This window comes from Schistocerca serialis, chromosome 4, assembly GCF_023864345.2.
Source record: "Schistocerca serialis cubense isolate TAMUIC-IGC-003099 chromosome 4, iqSchSeri2.2, whole genome shotgun sequence".
Taxonomy (NCBI): Eukaryota; Metazoa; Arthropoda; class Insecta; order Orthoptera; family Acrididae; genus Schistocerca; species Schistocerca serialis.
This window is the reverse complement of record NC_064641.1, coordinates 621,479,220-621,496,362: the sequence shown is the minus strand read 5'-3', so window position 1 is coordinate 621,496,362 and position 17,143 is coordinate 621,479,220. Positions and strand designations below refer to the sequence as shown.

Below are 17,143 nucleotides of genomic sequence, written 5' to 3'. Positions count from 1 at the left end.
TCAATGCGTGGAACAATGTTGCGAGGAAGGTACCGAGGATAAGCAGCTGCAGCAGCAAGTCGTATACTCCTAGCTCACTCATTTGTTACATAGTTTAATTCTTAATTTCTTTGCGTGTTTTTGGTACTTGCATTGTTTAATTCATAAATTTCGGGCGTATTATAGTATTTGAGAGTTGAGCATCGCGTTTTACTACCTGAATAGTGTAAATTCGCGTAGTCGTTTGTCTTCTGTTTTTGTTTTGAACGGCCAGTGTCGGTTGGTCACAGTGTGCTCCCTACCGCCGTTGGATAAGCAGCTGCAACAGCAAGTCGTATACTCCTAGCTCACTCATTTGTTACATAGTTTAATTCTTAATTTCTTTGCGTGTTTTTGGTACTTGCATTGTTTAATTCATAAATTTCGGGCGTATTATAGTATTTGAGAGTTGAGCATCGCGTTTTACTACCTGAATAGTGTAAATTCGCGTAGTCGTTTGTCTTCTGTTTTTGTTTTGAACGGCCAGTGTCGGTTGGTCACAGTTAGTGTGCTCCCTGCCGCCGTTGGATAAGCAGCTGCAGCAGCAAGCCGTATACTCCTAGCTCACTCATTTCTTACATAGTTTAATTGTTAATTTCTTTGCGTGTTTTTGGTACTTGCATTGTTTAATTCATAAATTTCGGGCATATTATAGTATTTGAGAGTTGAGCATCGCGTTTTACTACCTGAATAGTGTAAATTCGCGTAGCCTCCTTCCGCCGCCGTGCAGTGTGTCAGCAGTGCGCAAGTAGCAGCATTACTGCATTTACTAGGCAATCTTGTATTTTAATAACAGTTTAAATTTTGTCGATTTGTTTGCGCTCTCTGTAGATTAGTTCAGACGTTCTTTGCAAAACAGTTTTTAGCATGGATAGGGACTGCAACTGCTGTGTTCGGATGTAGGCTGAGTTGGCATCCCTTCGCTCCCAGCTTCAGGCAGTGTTGGCTTCGGTCACACAGCTTGAGTCTGTTGCCAATGGGCATCACTATGGGGGTCCGGATGGGGGTTTGTCGGGGACGGCCAGCTCGTCCCACGCATCCCCCGATCGGACTACGACTGTGGTTGCCCGGGATACTGCCCGCATTAAGGCTGATCCCTCACCTGTGGTAGAGTGGGAGGTGTGGCAGCGGGCGAAAGACATTCCGGAGGGCTGAACGGAAGGCCTCTCCAGTTTGTCTGACGAACCGGTTTCAGGCTCTGTCTCAGGCTGATACTGATCTTCGGCCTGACATGGCTCCTTGTCCTGTTCCAGAGGTTGCCCCTCAGTCTGCAAGATCTGGGCGGTCGCAGAGGGTGGGCTTTCTGGTAGTTGGGAGCTCCAACGTCAGGCGCGTAATGGGGCCCCTTAGGGAAATGGCAGCAAGAGAGGGGAAGAAAACCAATGTGCACTCCGTGTGCATACCGGGGGGAGTCATTCCAGATGTGTAAAGGGTCCTTCCGGATGCCATGAAGGGTACAGCGTGCACCCATCTGCAGGTGGTCGCTCATGTCGGCACCAATGATGTGTGTCGCTATGGATCGGAGGAAATCCTCTCTGGCTTCCGGCGGCTATCTGATTTGGTGAAGACTGCCAGTCTCGCTAGCGGGATGAAAGCAGAGCTCACCATCTGCAGCATCGTCGACAGGACTGACTGCGGACCTTTGGTACAGAGCCGAGTGGAGGGTCTGAATCAGAGGCTGAGACGGTTCTGCGACCGTGTGGGCTGCAGATTCCTCGACTTGCGCCATAGGGTGGTGGGGTTTCGGGTTCCGCTGGATAGGTCAGGAGTCCACTACAAGCAACAAGCGGCTACACGGGTAGTAGGGGTTGTGTGGCGTGGGCTGGGCGGTTTTTTAGGTTAGATGGCCTTGGGCGAGTACAGAAAGGGCAACAGCCTCAACAGGTGCGGGGCAAAGTTAGGACATGCGGGGACCAAGCAGCAATCGGTATTGTAATTGTCAACTGTCGAAGCTGCGTTGGTAAAGTAACAGAACTTCAAGCGCTGATAGAAAGCACCGAAGCTGAAATCGTTATAGGTACAGAAAGCTGGCTTAAGCCAGAGATAAATTCTGCCGAAATTTTTACAAAGGTACAGACGGTGTTTAGAAAGGATAGATTGCATGCACCCGTTGGTGGAGTGTTCGTCGCTGTTAGTAGTAGTTTATCCTGTAGTGAAGTAGAAGTGGATAGTTCCTGTGAATTATTATGGGTGGAGGTTACACTCAACAACCGAGCTAGGTTAATAATTGGCTCCTTTTACCGACCTCCCGACTCAGCAGCATTAGTGGCTGAACAACTGAGAGAAAATTTGGAATACATTTCACATAAATTTTCTCAGCATGTTATAGTCTTAGGTGGAGATTTCAATTTACCAGATATAGACTGGGACACTCAGATGTTTAGGACGGGTGACATTATACTGAGTGCACTATCCGAAAATTACCTCGAGCAATTAAACAGAGAACCGACTCGTGGAGATAACATCTTGGACCTATTGATAACAAACAGACCCGAACTTTTCGACTCTTTAAGTGCAGAACAGGGAATCAGTGATCATAAGGCCGTTGCAGCATTCCTGAATATGGAAGTTAATAGGAATATAAAAAAAGGGAGGAAGGTTTATCTGTTTAGCAAGAGTAATAGAAGGCAGATTTCAGACTACCTAACAGATCAGAACGAAAATTTCTGTTCCGACACTGACAATGTTGAGTGTTTATGGAAAAAGTTCAAGGTAATCGTAAAATGCGTTTTAGACAGGTACGTGCCGAGTAAAACTGTGAGGGACGGGAAAAACCCACCGTGGTACAACAACAAAGTTAGGAAACTACTGCGAAAGCAAAGAGAGCTTCACTCCAAGTTTAAACGCAGCCAAAACCTCTCAGACAAACAGAAGCTAAACGATGTCAAAGTTAGCGTAAGGAGGGCTATGCGTGAAGCGTTCAGTGAATTTGAAAAATTCTATGTACCGACTTGACAGAAAATCCTAGGAAGTTCTGGTCTTACGTTAAATCAGTAAGTGGCTCGAAACAGCATATCCAGACACTCCGGGATGATGATGGCATTGAAACAGAGGATGACACGCGTAAAGCTGAAATACTAAACACCTTTTTCCAAAGCTGTTTCACAGGGGAAGACCGCACTGCAGTTCCTTCTCTAAATCCTCGCACAAACGAAAAAATGGCTGACATCGAAATAAGTGTCCAAGGAATAGAAAAGCAACTGGAATCACTCAATAGAGGAAAGTCCACTGGACCTGACGGGATACCAATTCGATTCTACACAGTGTACGCGAAAGAACTTGCCCCCCTTCTAACAGCCGTGTACCGCAAGTCTCTAGAGGAACGGAGGGTTCCAAATGATAGGAAAAGAGCACAGGTAGTCCCAGTCTTCAAGAAGGTTCGTCGAGCAGATGCGCAAAGCTATAGACCTATATCTCTGACGTCGATCTGTTGTAGAATTTTAGAACATGTCTTTTGCTCGAGTATCATGTCGTTTTTGGAAACCCAGAATCTACTATGTAGGAATCAACATGGATTCCGGAAACAGCGATCGTGTGAGACCCAACTCGCTTTATTTGTTCATGAGACCCAGAAAATATTAGATACAGGCTCCCAGGTAGAAGCTATTTTTCTTGACTTCCGGAAGGCGTTCGATACAGTTCCGCATTGTCGCCTGATAAACAAAGTAAGAGCCTACGGAATATCAGACCAGCTGTGTGGCTGGATTGAAGAGTTCTTAGCAAACAGAACACAGCATGTTGTTATCAATGGAGAGACGTCTACAGACGTTAAAGTAACCTCTGGCGTGCCACAGGGGAGTGTTATGGGACCATTGCTTTTCACAATATATATAAATGACCTAGTAGATAGTGTCGGAAGTTCCATGCGGCTTTTCGCGGATGATGCTGTAGTATACAGAGAAGTTGCAGCATTAGAAAATTGTAGCGAAATGCAGGAAGATCTGCAGCGGATAGGCACTTGGTGCAAGGAGTGGCAACTGTCCCTTAACATAGACAAATGTAATGTATTGCGAATACATAGAAAGAAGGATCCTTTATTGTATGATTATATGATAGCGGAACAAACACTGGTAGCAGTTACTTCTGTAAAATATCTGGGAGTATGCGTGCGGAGCGATTTGAAGTGGAATGATCATATAAAATTAATTGTTGGTAAGGCGGGTACCAGGTTGAGGTTCATTGGGAGAGTGCTTGGAAAATGTGGTCCATCAACAAAGGAGGTGGCTTACAAAACACTCGTTCGACCTATACTTGAGTATTGCTCATCAGTGTGGGATCCGTACCAGATCAGTTTGACGGAGGAGATAGAGAAGATCCAAAGAAGAGCGGCGCGTTTCGTCACATGGTTATTTGGTAACCGTGATAGCGTTACGGAGATGTTTAATAAACTCAAGTGGCAGACTCTGCAAGAGAGGCGCTCTGCATCGCGGTGTAGATTGCTCGCCAGGTTTCGAGAGGGTGCGTTTCTGGATGAGGTATCGAATATATTGCTTCCCCCTACTTATACCTCCCGAGGAGATCACGAATGTAAAATTAGAGAGATTAGAGCGCGCACGGAGGTTTTCAGACAGTCGTTCTTCCCGCGAACCATACGCGACTGGAACAGGAAAGGGAGGTAATGACAGTGGCACGTAAAGTGCCCTCCGCCACACACCGTTGGGTGGCTTGCGGAGTATAAATGTAGATGTAGATGTAGTGTCCTTAAAGGAGGGTTCAAACGTCCGAGGGATTCAGCTGGGTTAAATGTTGTCAAGAATATCATCGTGGTGCTCATCGCACTGCGAAATGTCGATTTTCACCGAGAAATACGAGGGTTGTCCAGAAAGTAAGTCCCGATCGGGCGAAATGGAAACCACAGTGAAAACCAGAAACGTTTTATTTGCAACAGTTAGGTACACCTTCCACCTACTTCTCTACATAGTCGCCGCTGCAACTTCGAGTTTTGTTGTAGTGTTGTATCAACTTTCCAATATCCTCGTCATAGGAAGCAGACGCCTGTGCTGTCGTCCAGTTATCTGCACTGGTCTGCAGCTTGTTGTCTGTCGAAAAATTCTGTCTTCATAACCAGCGGTACTTGCTAGCTGAGATGAGACTCAGGGGGAGCCAATTACGGACTGTATTGTCGGTGATCAAGCACTTCTCATCGGAAACGCTGCAGGAGCATCTTCATTGCCCCTGGAGTGTGCGGCCGAGAATTGACATGAAGAAGGAACTGCGCGGCAGTTGTGTTATGTGGGCTGCATGACACAGGTGAAATCTCTAACTAGGCCGTCATACTTGGGGGGAGATGCTATTCGCTACTCATCTTTACGTGCTCATTATTCACTCAGAACTGAAAAGAGCGACGCGACACGATCGACGGGCATACTAGAGACACTGTCCAACACATCTGTGCAACGCTTTACCGGATTTTCCCGGTGGTTTCCATTTCGCGACCGATCGGAACTTACTTTCTCGACAACCCTCGTATGTGTGAATGAAAGACCCAGTGAAAGGGGTGGCTTCATTGACACCCGTTATGCCATCCTCTGAGACTTTCTCGTATCGACTCTGATCGGTGGTGTGTCTGAATTGTTTTCCTCGGCCACCCATAGGAAAGTTGCGAGATTTCCAGACTTTGCGTCGCGGTTCTGATCTCCACCGCAGAGGCAACAAAAGAAATGCTGACATTTGGGTAAGAGGAGCAGTGACAACCTTCTAAGCGTGTGTCAGGTCCACGGTTGCGTTGGGCAGAATTGTGGTGAAATTTGGTGTCAGCGTGACGTCATTAACTTACCTTACAGCTCACGTGGATTTCCGAGCTGCGACTTTATTTTTTTATTTATTTCCCGGCATGTGACGACACCTTGCTGTTTGACGCGTCGCCGACCTCAAGTGTGACGTCTCAGGGCGCCACGCTTTTGCACCTTTATAGAGGAACGCTGTAGGCTCCTTTGAGTCAAATTTCGAACTTTGGCCTATGTGTCGCAATGGGAGGCAGTTACGCGGTTTCGAAAAAGTGATCCTTTAATTCTTTTGCTCTGTATAGTTTCGTGTTATTCAACCAAAGACTAACTAAAAAGTTTCGAAAAGCTTTGAAATTACATGTAAAGTTTGTTTTAGTTCGCTAAATGCTCTCATTGACAAATATTGGATAAATCTGTGAGTTACGCTGTCTCGAGACATATACACAGTTCGTAATTTTAACACTTGTCTTATTGTGTTAAACCTTTAACGTAAGATTATGCATTTCTGTGATTAGATTAAAACAATGTTTTAATTTTTTTCATTGCGTTAGTAATGGTAGGTAATGCAGAAAACCAAATTTTTATTGCCTCTGAAAACTGTACTATAGGTAACACGCGGCTGGGATCGTGCACCGAGTACCGTGCGCCACTTTAAGCCTGTAATAGTACTGACAGTACTGGATGCCTACCTAACAGCTTCCTGGGGAACACAAAATTTAATTTTCTGCACTACATGCAATTATTGGCCTTGTTTTAAAAATTTAAAATGCCGTCATACTCGTTAAGAGGTATAATTTTACGATAAGGTTTAACACAATAAGACAAGTGTTGAAAATTAGAAAGTTGTATACGTCTTTAGGCAGCGTAACTAATAGCGCGTAAATTATCCAGACTATATTTATCAAGTGTTTGAGAATGAGAGCACTTGGCGACTTGCAACAAACATAACACATAATTTCAAACCTTTTCTAAACTGTTTCATTACTCTGTGGATGAATAACGTGAAACTAATGACACCAACATAATTAGGGGTTTTCATCTTCAAAGATGAAGGTTTTACGTGATTAACGTCAAACATTTAACACATTAACTCATTTTTGAGGTTTTAAGCAGTTTTATACATGGAGATCGATTTTTTAAAGAACTGATGATGTGGAGGTTATTGGTGTTGTTTTAGTATAATTATTATTATTTTATTTTGGCATCTGACTTGGACTCATTCAGCTATCATCTTACATGTAAGGTTTTACACATTGGAGAGCAACGTACACATTGGATTTAATACGTTTCACACAATCATAAACATAAAATTTCACTAGAATGATACCAGAAGTTTACCCGCTCTTCCAACAAAAATACATATAAAATGATATATATTTTGAAATATTTCAAGCAGCGTGGTATGGTGAGAAACGTCAGAAAACATCAACAGACGGTGACCAGACGTTGTAGGTGTCTTGTAGCGTTGTATCTGTTCATACAGCCCAGAAGATGTGGCATTCTCTTCTTCACCATATTCGCACTGTAGCGATGCTCCCAGCGCAACAAAATTTAGATGCTCCCTCCAACAGCCGTGGTTGAATGTGAGGCGCCTTGTGGTGTTCGTGAGTCTTCTGCAGAACCGATTTTTCTCGTGCTAGAGGTTAGGAATCAGCACCGGTTTATTTTGGCATAATTTTTGCCTTTGTGTTTGGAGGTCTCTTGCCATTCTGTGTTCAACTTTTCTCTCATTGCTGATTTCGTAAGATTTAAAAATCTGTGGCTGTTGATTCCACGTGTCCCCTCACTCCTTCATAGACGGCTGTTTTGGCTAGCTTGTCTATTGTTTTACTGTCAGGTATGCCACAGTGTGCTTTTACCCAGCACATGCTAACTTTCTGATTCCTATTTTTGATCTGTAACATCAGATTCATGATGTCATATGCTATTCGACAGTTGGACCTTCGGCTCTGCTGATGTCTTAATAGTTCAAATGCTGATCTGGAACAGAAAGGATAACGAGCTCAGAACTCAAGTGCTTCACGGGATATTAAAGGGCTCGAAGAATACTCTCGAAGAATACTCAAAAACTCTACTGTCATACGCTTGGTTTCCTTAGGGAGCTTGAATTTCATTCCAGGAAGCCAGCTGCTACGCCAATACTGGTGATGTTTTGATGAAAAATTTACCAATACGTTCATATCTGCCTGAGAAACATTGCTGTCAGTGTATGACTGTATGAGTCAATGAACTACTACAAGGTCTCTACGACGATACGACTGAAAAAAAATTCTAGGTTTCAATACACAAAACATTTATACATGGTCTAGTGCTCCTAGACAATCGTCAGACTGTAATTGACCGCTATGTACTTTTGTTTACAGGGTGCGCATAAAATCACTTGGTCCGTATTTGTGCAGACGGAGCGGAAGGGAAGAGAAAATGGTGGTAATGTGGCCTTCTTTGTGAACGATACCTGTGAGTTAGGGAAGGTGTAGTTCGACAGCTGAAGCCTACACACAAATGTACGAGGTGTGTGAGAAAAATGATGAGACTAACAACAAAGCGAGGGATCTGGCAACGCTGCGTTGTTCCACTTATCTAGACGGTGTATTCATTCATTCTATAAGTTCAATCCGAGTTTCAGCTGCGTAAGGCTATCTCGTGACTTTTGAGAGCACCGTCAGTGAAATTGTATTTCGTTGTGTGGTACGAAAACGGAACAGCGGAATTTAGAACAACGTTATGCCATAAAGTCTCGTGTTAAACATGTAGAAACGGCGATTGTGACCTTTGAAAAGTTGAAACAAGCCTGCGGGGAACATTCCTTACCAAGAACACAAGTTTTTCGCTGGCACAAATCATTGTTGGAAGGCAGAGAATACGTTGAAGGTGAACCTCACTCAGGGAGACTTTTGGCTTCAAAATCCGACCAAAATGTCGGACGTGTCGAAGATAAGACCGACGTTTAACAATAAGAATGGTGGGAGGTCTGTCAAACAGTTTCACCGTACGTCAAATTTTGGCCGAAGATTTTTACATGTGAAAGCTTTGAGACAAAATAAATCAAAAAACTTAACAACTGAGCTGAAAGGCAGTCGAAGAAATATGTGTGTTGACCTCCTTGAGTGGTTTGCTAATGACCACGAATGTTTCAGTCCTGTGATCACAGGCAGTGAATCCTGGATTTTTGATATGATGCTGTGACAAGGCAGCAAAGTGAGGAGTGGCACATTGAGACATCCCTTCGACCGAAAAAAAGTTCGAATGATCAAATAAAAGATCGAAAGAATGCTGATTTGCTTTTTTGACAGTGGGGGTACCTTTCATACGGAATTTGTTCCTCCAGGACTAACTTACAACCAGGTCAAGACTCAGGAAAAGGATGAATCGAGTGATACCGGACGTTGCAGACAAGCGGATGCTGCATCATGACGACGCACCATGTCACACGGCCACTTTTCAATTACACATTGATTCCCTGTAAGCCTCACATGGAGCCGAGCGTTCGTGAAGTGTTGTGGACAAGGCGACTAGTGTGGCGTCACAAGTTCGTTGCAGTGGTGACGTCACAGCCAGTACCACGGCTATACACTGAGGTGACAAAATCATGGCACACCTCGTAATGTTGTGTCGGACGTCCTTTGGCAGGCGTAGTGCAGCAACTCGAATTGACGTGGACACAGCAAATCGTCTGGAGTCTCTTGGAGAAATACGAGGTCCATTCAAGTTCTAAGGCCTCCGATCTTTTTTCTAATTAACTACTCACCCGAAATCGATGAAACTGGCGTTACTTCTCGACGTAATCGCCCTGCAGACGTACACATTTTTCACTACGCTGACGCCATGATTCCATGGCAGCGGCGAAGGCTTCTTTAGGAGTCTGTTTTGACCACTGGAAAATCGCTGAGGCAACAGCAGCACGGCTGGTTAATGTGCGGCCACGGAGAGTGTCTTTAATTGTTGGAAAAAGCCAAAAGTCACTAGGAGCCAGGTCAGGTGAGTAGGGAGCATGAGGAATCACTTCAAAGTTGTTATCACGAAGAAACTGTTGCGTAACGTTAGCTCGATGTGCGGGTGCGTTGTCTTGGTGAAACAGCACACGTGCAGCCCTTCCTGGACGTTTTTGTTGCAGTGCAGGAAGGAATTTGTTCTTCAAAACATTTTCGTAGGATGCACTTGTTACCGTAGTGCCCTTTGGAACGCAATGGGTAAGGATTACGCCCTCGCTGTCCCAGAACATGGACACCATCATTTTTTCAGCACTGGCGGTTACCCGAAATTTTTTTGGTGGCGGTGAATCTGTGTGCTTCCATTGAGTTGACTGGCGCTTTGTTTCTGGATTGAAAAATGGCATCCACGTCTCATCCATTGTCACAACCAACGAAAAGAAAGTCCCATTCGTGCTGTTGTTGCGCGCCAACATTGCTTGGCAACATGGCACATGGGCAGCCGTGTGGTCATCCGTCAGCATTCGTGGCACCCACCTGGATGACACTTTTCGCATTTTCAGGTCGTCATGCAGGATTGTGTGCACAGAACCCACAGAAACGCCAACTCTGGAGGCGATCTGTTCAACAGTCATTCGGCGATCCCCCAAAACAATTCTCTCCACTTTCTCGATCATGTCGTCAGACCGGCTTGTGCGAGCCCGAGGTTGTTTCGGTTTGTTGTCACACGATGTTCTGCCTTCATTAACCTGTCGCACCCACGAACGCACTTTCGACACATCCATAACTCCATCACCACATGTCTCCTTCAGCTGTCGATGAATTTCAATTGGTTTCACACCACGCAAATTCAGAAAACGAATGATTGCACGCTGTTCTAGTAAGGAAAACGTCGCCATTTTAAGTATTTAAAACAGTTCTCATTCTCGCCGCTGGCGGTAAAATTCCATCTGCCCTACGGTGCTGCCATCTCTGGGACGTATTGACAATGAACGCGGCCTCGTTTTAAAACAATGCGCATATTTCTATCTCTTTCCAGTTCGGAGAAAAAAAATCGGAGGCCTTAGAACTTGAATGCACCTCGTATTGAGCCATGCTGCCTCTACAGCTCTCCATAATTGCGAAAGTGTTGCCGGTGCAGGATGTTGCGCACGAGCTGACCTCTAGATTACGTCCCATAAATGTTCTGTGGGGTTCACGTCGGGTGATCTGTGTGTCCAAATCATTCATTCTAATTGTCCAGAATGTTCTTCAAATCAGGCGCGAGTAGTAGTGGCCTACTGACATTACATCGTTGTTTGCTAGCATGACGTCCATGAATTGTTGCAAACGATCTCCAAGTAGCCGAACATAACCTTTTCCAGCCAATGATCAGTTCAGTTGACCCAAAGAATCCAGTCAATTCCATGTAAAAACCAACACCATTATCGAGCCACCACCACCTTGCACATTAAGTTGTTGACAACTTGGCTCCGTGGCTGCGCCGTACTGGAAACTTACCATCACCTCCTACCAAGTGAAATCGTGGCTCATCTGACCAGGCCACGGTTTTTCAGTCATCTGACGTCCAGCCGATGTGGTCACGATCCCAGGAGAGGCGCTGCAGGTGACGTCGTGTTGTTAGCAAAGGCACTCGCGTCGGTCGTCTGCTGCCATAGCCCATTAACAACTAATTTCGCCCCGCTGTCCTAACGGATACGTTCATCGTACGTATCATACTGATTTTGTGGTTATTTAACGCACTGTTGCTTGTCTGTTGGCACTGACAACTCTACGCAAACGACCTGCTCTCGGTCGTTGAGCGAAGGCCGTCGGCCATTGCGTTGTCCGTGGTGGGAGGTAATACCTAAAATTGGGTATTCTCGGCACACACCTGACACAGGGGTTCTCGGAATATTGAATTCCCTAACGATTCCATGAATGGAATGTCCCATTCGTCTAGTGCCAACTAGTATTCCACATTCAAAGTCTCTTAATTCCCGTTGCGCGGCCATAATCGCGCCAGAAATCTTTTCACAGAATTCACCTGAGTACAAATGACACCTCCACCAATGCCCTGCTGTTTTATACCTTGCGTACGCGACACTGCTGGCATTTGTATGAATGTAAATGGCTATCTCATGATTTTTGTAGCCTCATTGCATAAGAACTACAGCAGCAACTACATGGCGGCAGGTACACTTTACGTGTCGAGCAAGCTATGTAAGTTACTCAGAACAACTATCTATTAATACACATCCATACACACTAGGCTTCATACTTTTTTGAATCTTTATCCACTGCCGCATAGGTCGCTAAAATAACTGTTACTCCGTTGTTCAGAATTACTTTATTGGTGCGTTTCGGACATTGCCCATCACCAGAACATCAAAGATAAAAACGAAATCTTTATACAGAGTAATGGAGTCATGTGTATCAGCCATCACCAAATGAACTTAACCGAAGTTAAGTTCTAATGCGGTGGTGTCAGTTGATTGTAACGTTCATGATGATGTGCAAGTCGGTCATGGAAACGGAAATTTTGATGGCGCTAAGTAATAATAACTTTAGGCAACAAAATGAAGCTTCTAAATATGCTACTGTGAAATGTTATGAGAATCTCTCACAAAAAACTGATACGATTTTTCAGAAAGATAATATTAAAATTGGCTATCAAGCTGTCAACATATTGGGTTTAAAATTAGGCACAATATTGTGGAAGGGAAGAACTACTTGTAAAATATGGTGTACGAAGGATAATTTGCTACAGTATGGGGGCATAGGAGGCTTCTTATTTGAGAGGGGTTTTGGGGGCATACATACTATAATGTTGTCGTTGTTAGTTTGACAATAGTACGGAGACTCTGCACTTAGCCCTGAACAGTAAGACTTCTATATGTGGGTGAGAAGTTTGAGATATTTATAGGAACTATCACACATTTATTATATTTATAGGGTTCATTGTACAACTAGCTGCGCTCGCATATCAGTAGTTTTGTTGGGATGAGTGATGGAAATTAAGTAAGCTACTGAATGTGCAATAACATCAGCTGCCCTCACTTGTCTGCCTGTTTGGATAAGCGCAGCTCATTATGCGCACTCCAGCCTCCCAAGCTGTCGCAACACAAGATGCGTCGGCATGCGCAGTGTTAGTGCCGTGCAATGCGTACAGAGGGGCATAGGCGGGAGTGCGCATCTATGGATCTTGCTACTGACGTAACTATACGTTTGACAATGTGTACATTATGCAACAAATAGTGTGGAACCATGTTTTAAACACACTGGAGATTGTAGAAGCATTGTATTCATTATCTTGAATGGTATCGTGTGCCACATTTCAAGCAAGACAAGCATTTTCACAGATGTTGTAAAGTTAAAAAATGTCAAGAGTAAGAACAAATGTGTTTCCCTAATTTGTGTAATATTCTTCGGATCAGTAAGTATACTGTACTACACAATTTATAACGTAGGCTATGTTCTTCCTCAGGGTTCAACGTATCTCCAAACCCAATTTCCCTGGAATCGATTCTGCGGGTTAGTAATAATAAATTAAAACGTGGTGTATAATGCGGTAGTTTTTCATCCATCTCAGTGTTTATGATGTCATATTTGGTGTCACCGCAAGGCACCACACTTGCTAAGTAGTAGGCTTCAAATCGGCCGCGGTCCGTCAGTACACATCGGACCTGCGAGTCGCCACTGTCGACGCTAGCAGACCGAGCGCGGCCACTCGGCTGGTCTTACGAGACAAGCTAGCGCACTGGCCAGTTCTACAGCCGACTTTAGTAGGAATGGTTCACTTGTTATGGCTTCAGAGATCTCATTTGCAGAGACGCTTGTCAGCAAAGCCTTCAGCTAAGTCAGTAGCTGCGACCTAGCCAGGCGCCACATACAGTTTATGCATTGACAATTGATCTATATACGTGAAGCAATCAGAATTGTAAAGAAGTATTCGCAGTTCAGTCTATAACTGCACTTGTAAATATTATTGTACAAAGTCAAGACCGACGTTTATCGCTGATGCTGAATTAAAGCTAAGTATTTAATTGTATTGCTGTCTACTAACTTTCTAATCACCCAAGATGTTCCAGATACATCCCGTCAAGTATAGTTGATTGATCCTCACGTCAGCGTACGTGATCAACGCGTGAAATTAAATGCCCATGATCAGACTAAGAGTCAAATTACGTGACTCAGATGGGTCTCCTTTTCTCCATGAGGCCCATTTCCGCCTCGTACATAACATCATATATCTTTAACAATGTGTCACATAATTTTGCAGGTACATTCAGTGGTATATGTGAACACTGTCTATAAAAGTCTCAGGAAAATAGTTAGTAGTAAAGCAGTCACAAAAGTCAGGCTTTTTTTACTGTACGAACAGCTAAAGTTTAGGGAGCGATAACTTTCTTCCCTTTATAATTTTTTTTTTTTTTGGGTGGGGCGGGGGGGGTATGGGGGGGGGGGTGTCAGTGAGGAAAAATTTCATAAAGGTTTGCAGTTACTTATTGGATGTCACTAAGTGCTCTCGTTCTCAAATACCGGATGAATAAAATCTGGGTATTCGAGCGCAAAGGCCTACACTTTTTTAATCCCCAGCCGCACCGATTCTATGCGTAGATAGTTCTTACTCCAGAGAGTTTCATGCCATACAGCAAGTGATACGTGTACCAAGTTTAACTGAAAACGATCCGTTAGTTTCCGAGGAGATGTGGAACATATAGATACATACGAGTGTATACATTTTTGTAATCTGCAAGGATTTAATTTTTCCCTAGCCCTGTTTCGATGAAATAAAGCCTTTACGGTGCCCAGAACTATGCTCAAGCTACCTTCGAAAGCCCGACCGGTTATAGTATGAAAGCTTTCACGACCGGATGACATATCTTCTGGTAAACCTCTCAGACGTCCGACCCGTCAGTCGGCAAGACTCACCGGAGGAGAAACACCCCTCTGAAGATGTCCAGCGCAGCTCTGGACGAAACGTTAGGAGCTGAAGAGTTTCATGGACCACGACCTTACATCCCGGAAGGTTTGCCAGACCGGTTAGCCGAGCGGTCTAATGCACGGCTTTCCGGAGCGGGAAGGGGCGCTTAGTCCCCGGCATGAATCCTTCCGGTGGACTTGTATCGAGGTCCGGTGACCCGGCCAGTTTGTGGATAGTTTTTAGGCGGTTTTCCATCTGCCTCGGCGAATGCGGGCTGGTTCTCCTTATTCCGCCTCAGATACACTATGTCGGCGATTGCTGCGCAAACAAGTTCTCCGCGTACGCGTACACCACCATTACTTTACCACGCAAACATAGGGGCTACACTGGTCTGGTGTGAGACGTTTCCTGGGGGGCGGGGGGGGGGGGGGGGGGGGCACCGGGAGCCTAACTGCGCAATAACCCTGGGTTCGATGTGAGGCGGCGGAGGGATGAAGTGGACTGCGGTAGTCGTCGTGGGGTTGTGGACCACTGCGGCTGCAGCGGGGACGGATCCTCTGTTTCTAGGTCTCCGGTTGACATACAACATACCTTCGAAAATAGCTTTGGAAATTATCGTATTCAAAGATGAGCAGACAGACACGACAGTTTTACAATTTATTATTAGTATACACAATTTTCTGAGTATTGCATACAGAACAACTGATGAAAGTTGAAGGAAACATGTGGCTATGGAAGCAGCTCACCCTGCGGCGGGAGCGCCGCTGCATGATCTGGACGATCTGCTGGTCGCTGGAGGCGGCGTCGGCGCCGGTGAGTGCGTTGTCGAAGGCGACGACGCCGCTCGCGAAGTTGGTCAACGATACGGAGGGCGGCCGCCGCGGCGCGCCCGACGCACGGCGCAGCTCCGGCTCCGCCCCCCTGCAAAGCGACGACGTGACGCAGGCGCTCAAGTGCTAGTGCCGGCAGCCTCGCCACGGCAGCCACAAAGCTCCATAAAGACGCTTGTCGCTTACCTTTTATGTCGAACTCAGTATCTGTTTACCAAGTCGATCGTAATCACTATTTATATCTACGACGATCCTATTATCGAATTTTGCCATTTGGAAGACCCATATATCTCCTCAACCATAAACCTCTTGTCTGAACAGCACAGCTTAAATACTTGTTCCAATCATAGCAAAATCTTTTCTATCCCACTTCATCACTCAATCGATGTCGTCCATATTTATGTTAGATGCAGTGTTTGACAAGAGATGAAAGTGACAGAAAAGGGAACTCTAGATGGCCAAGCCTTTAAAAAAGCACTCCGTCTTCAGGCCGCGAGTGTCCTACAGGGATCATCCGACCGCCGTGTCATCCTCAGTGGAGGATGCGGATAGGAGGGGCATGGGGTCAGCACACCGCTCTCCCAGTCGTTATGATGGTATTCTTGACCGAAGCCGCTACTATCTGGTCGAGTAGCTCCTCAGTTGGCATCACGAGGCTGAGTGCGCCCCGAAAAATGGCAACAGCGCATGGCGGCCTGGATGGTCACCCATCCAAGTGCCGACCACGCCCGGGCCAAGCCTTTAGGAAAAAAGAAAAGGTAGCATTTTTGCCGTGAGTCGGGCGATGCATAAGCTATTCATGTTATCATTGTTCCTAGGCAGCGGTTGGAGTAGCAGAAAGAGTACAGAATAGTATTCTCAGATTCATCGGCTTCAGTCTTTTTACGGAAACATTTTTATTATAAATTTTTGCTGTGGTACATTATGTTAACTACTTAAGCCCCATCTTATTCCATTATTTGCTCCTTTGAACGTGAACTCGTTAAGCAGGTCTCGGAGTCACTCATGTCCATCTAGAAAGTATTTACTGAGGTTAACGAAGGCGATGTTGGCCTGATGTACTCGACGACGCCCCGTAGCTGCACTGTCTAAAGGATCATCCTAAGAAATACCAAATTAAGATCAACATGAAGATGCCTAAATAAAGTGAAACGCGTAGTTGATAAAAAAACTAAAATTGCAACCAAAACTGTTTTCGACTAATACTACTAAATACTGGTTTGCTGATTCATGCCACAGATGGATTGGAAGAATAAGTTTTTGCGTTACTGACGCTTAAATACACCGTAATAATTGTCAATATATTGTATTTATTAATATCTTCGTAAAGACTCGCAAGCAAAGGCAAAGGAAAATCTGGGATTGCAAATGGATTTGTAAGAAAGGATTGTAATTGTAGTGTACAGGACTTCGTATTCGGTTAGTCCTCGGCAGCTGCACGTGAACAGTAGGTTCCTCGTGCAAGTAAAATCGACCCATAGAGAGAAATAACGAAATCATATTCCGACAGGAGTGGATCAACAGCTATGCCCGCCAGTATTTAAGGAAATGATACGTTGCGCGTTGTTTACTTCCAAACTTTGCTATGAGAGAGAACCTTTATGAAAGGAAACCAGGTTCATTTTCCCATAGAAAGTTAACCATGTAATTGTAGAAACGCGGCGTTTATAACGTGTGCCGAAACAGTTACTGCTTCCCCTGTTTTAACGACGACTATCACCTCAGCGCCGGCCG

General features: G+C 45.0%; 1 protein-coding gene across 1 annotated transcript in view; it reads right to left on the bottom strand.

Annotated features, from left to right (window-relative positions):
• Positions 1–17,143, bottom strand: part of LOC126475429 (uncharacterized) — a 314,386-nt gene that overhangs the window by 43,601 nt on the left and 253,642 nt on the right. Inside the window, exon 8 of the mRNA XM_050103279.1 lies at positions 15,326–15,500. Within this exon, the coding sequence (XP_049959236.1) occupies positions 15,326–15,500 (175 nt within the window). The remainder of the gene's footprint in view (positions 1–15,325; positions 15,501–17,143) is intronic.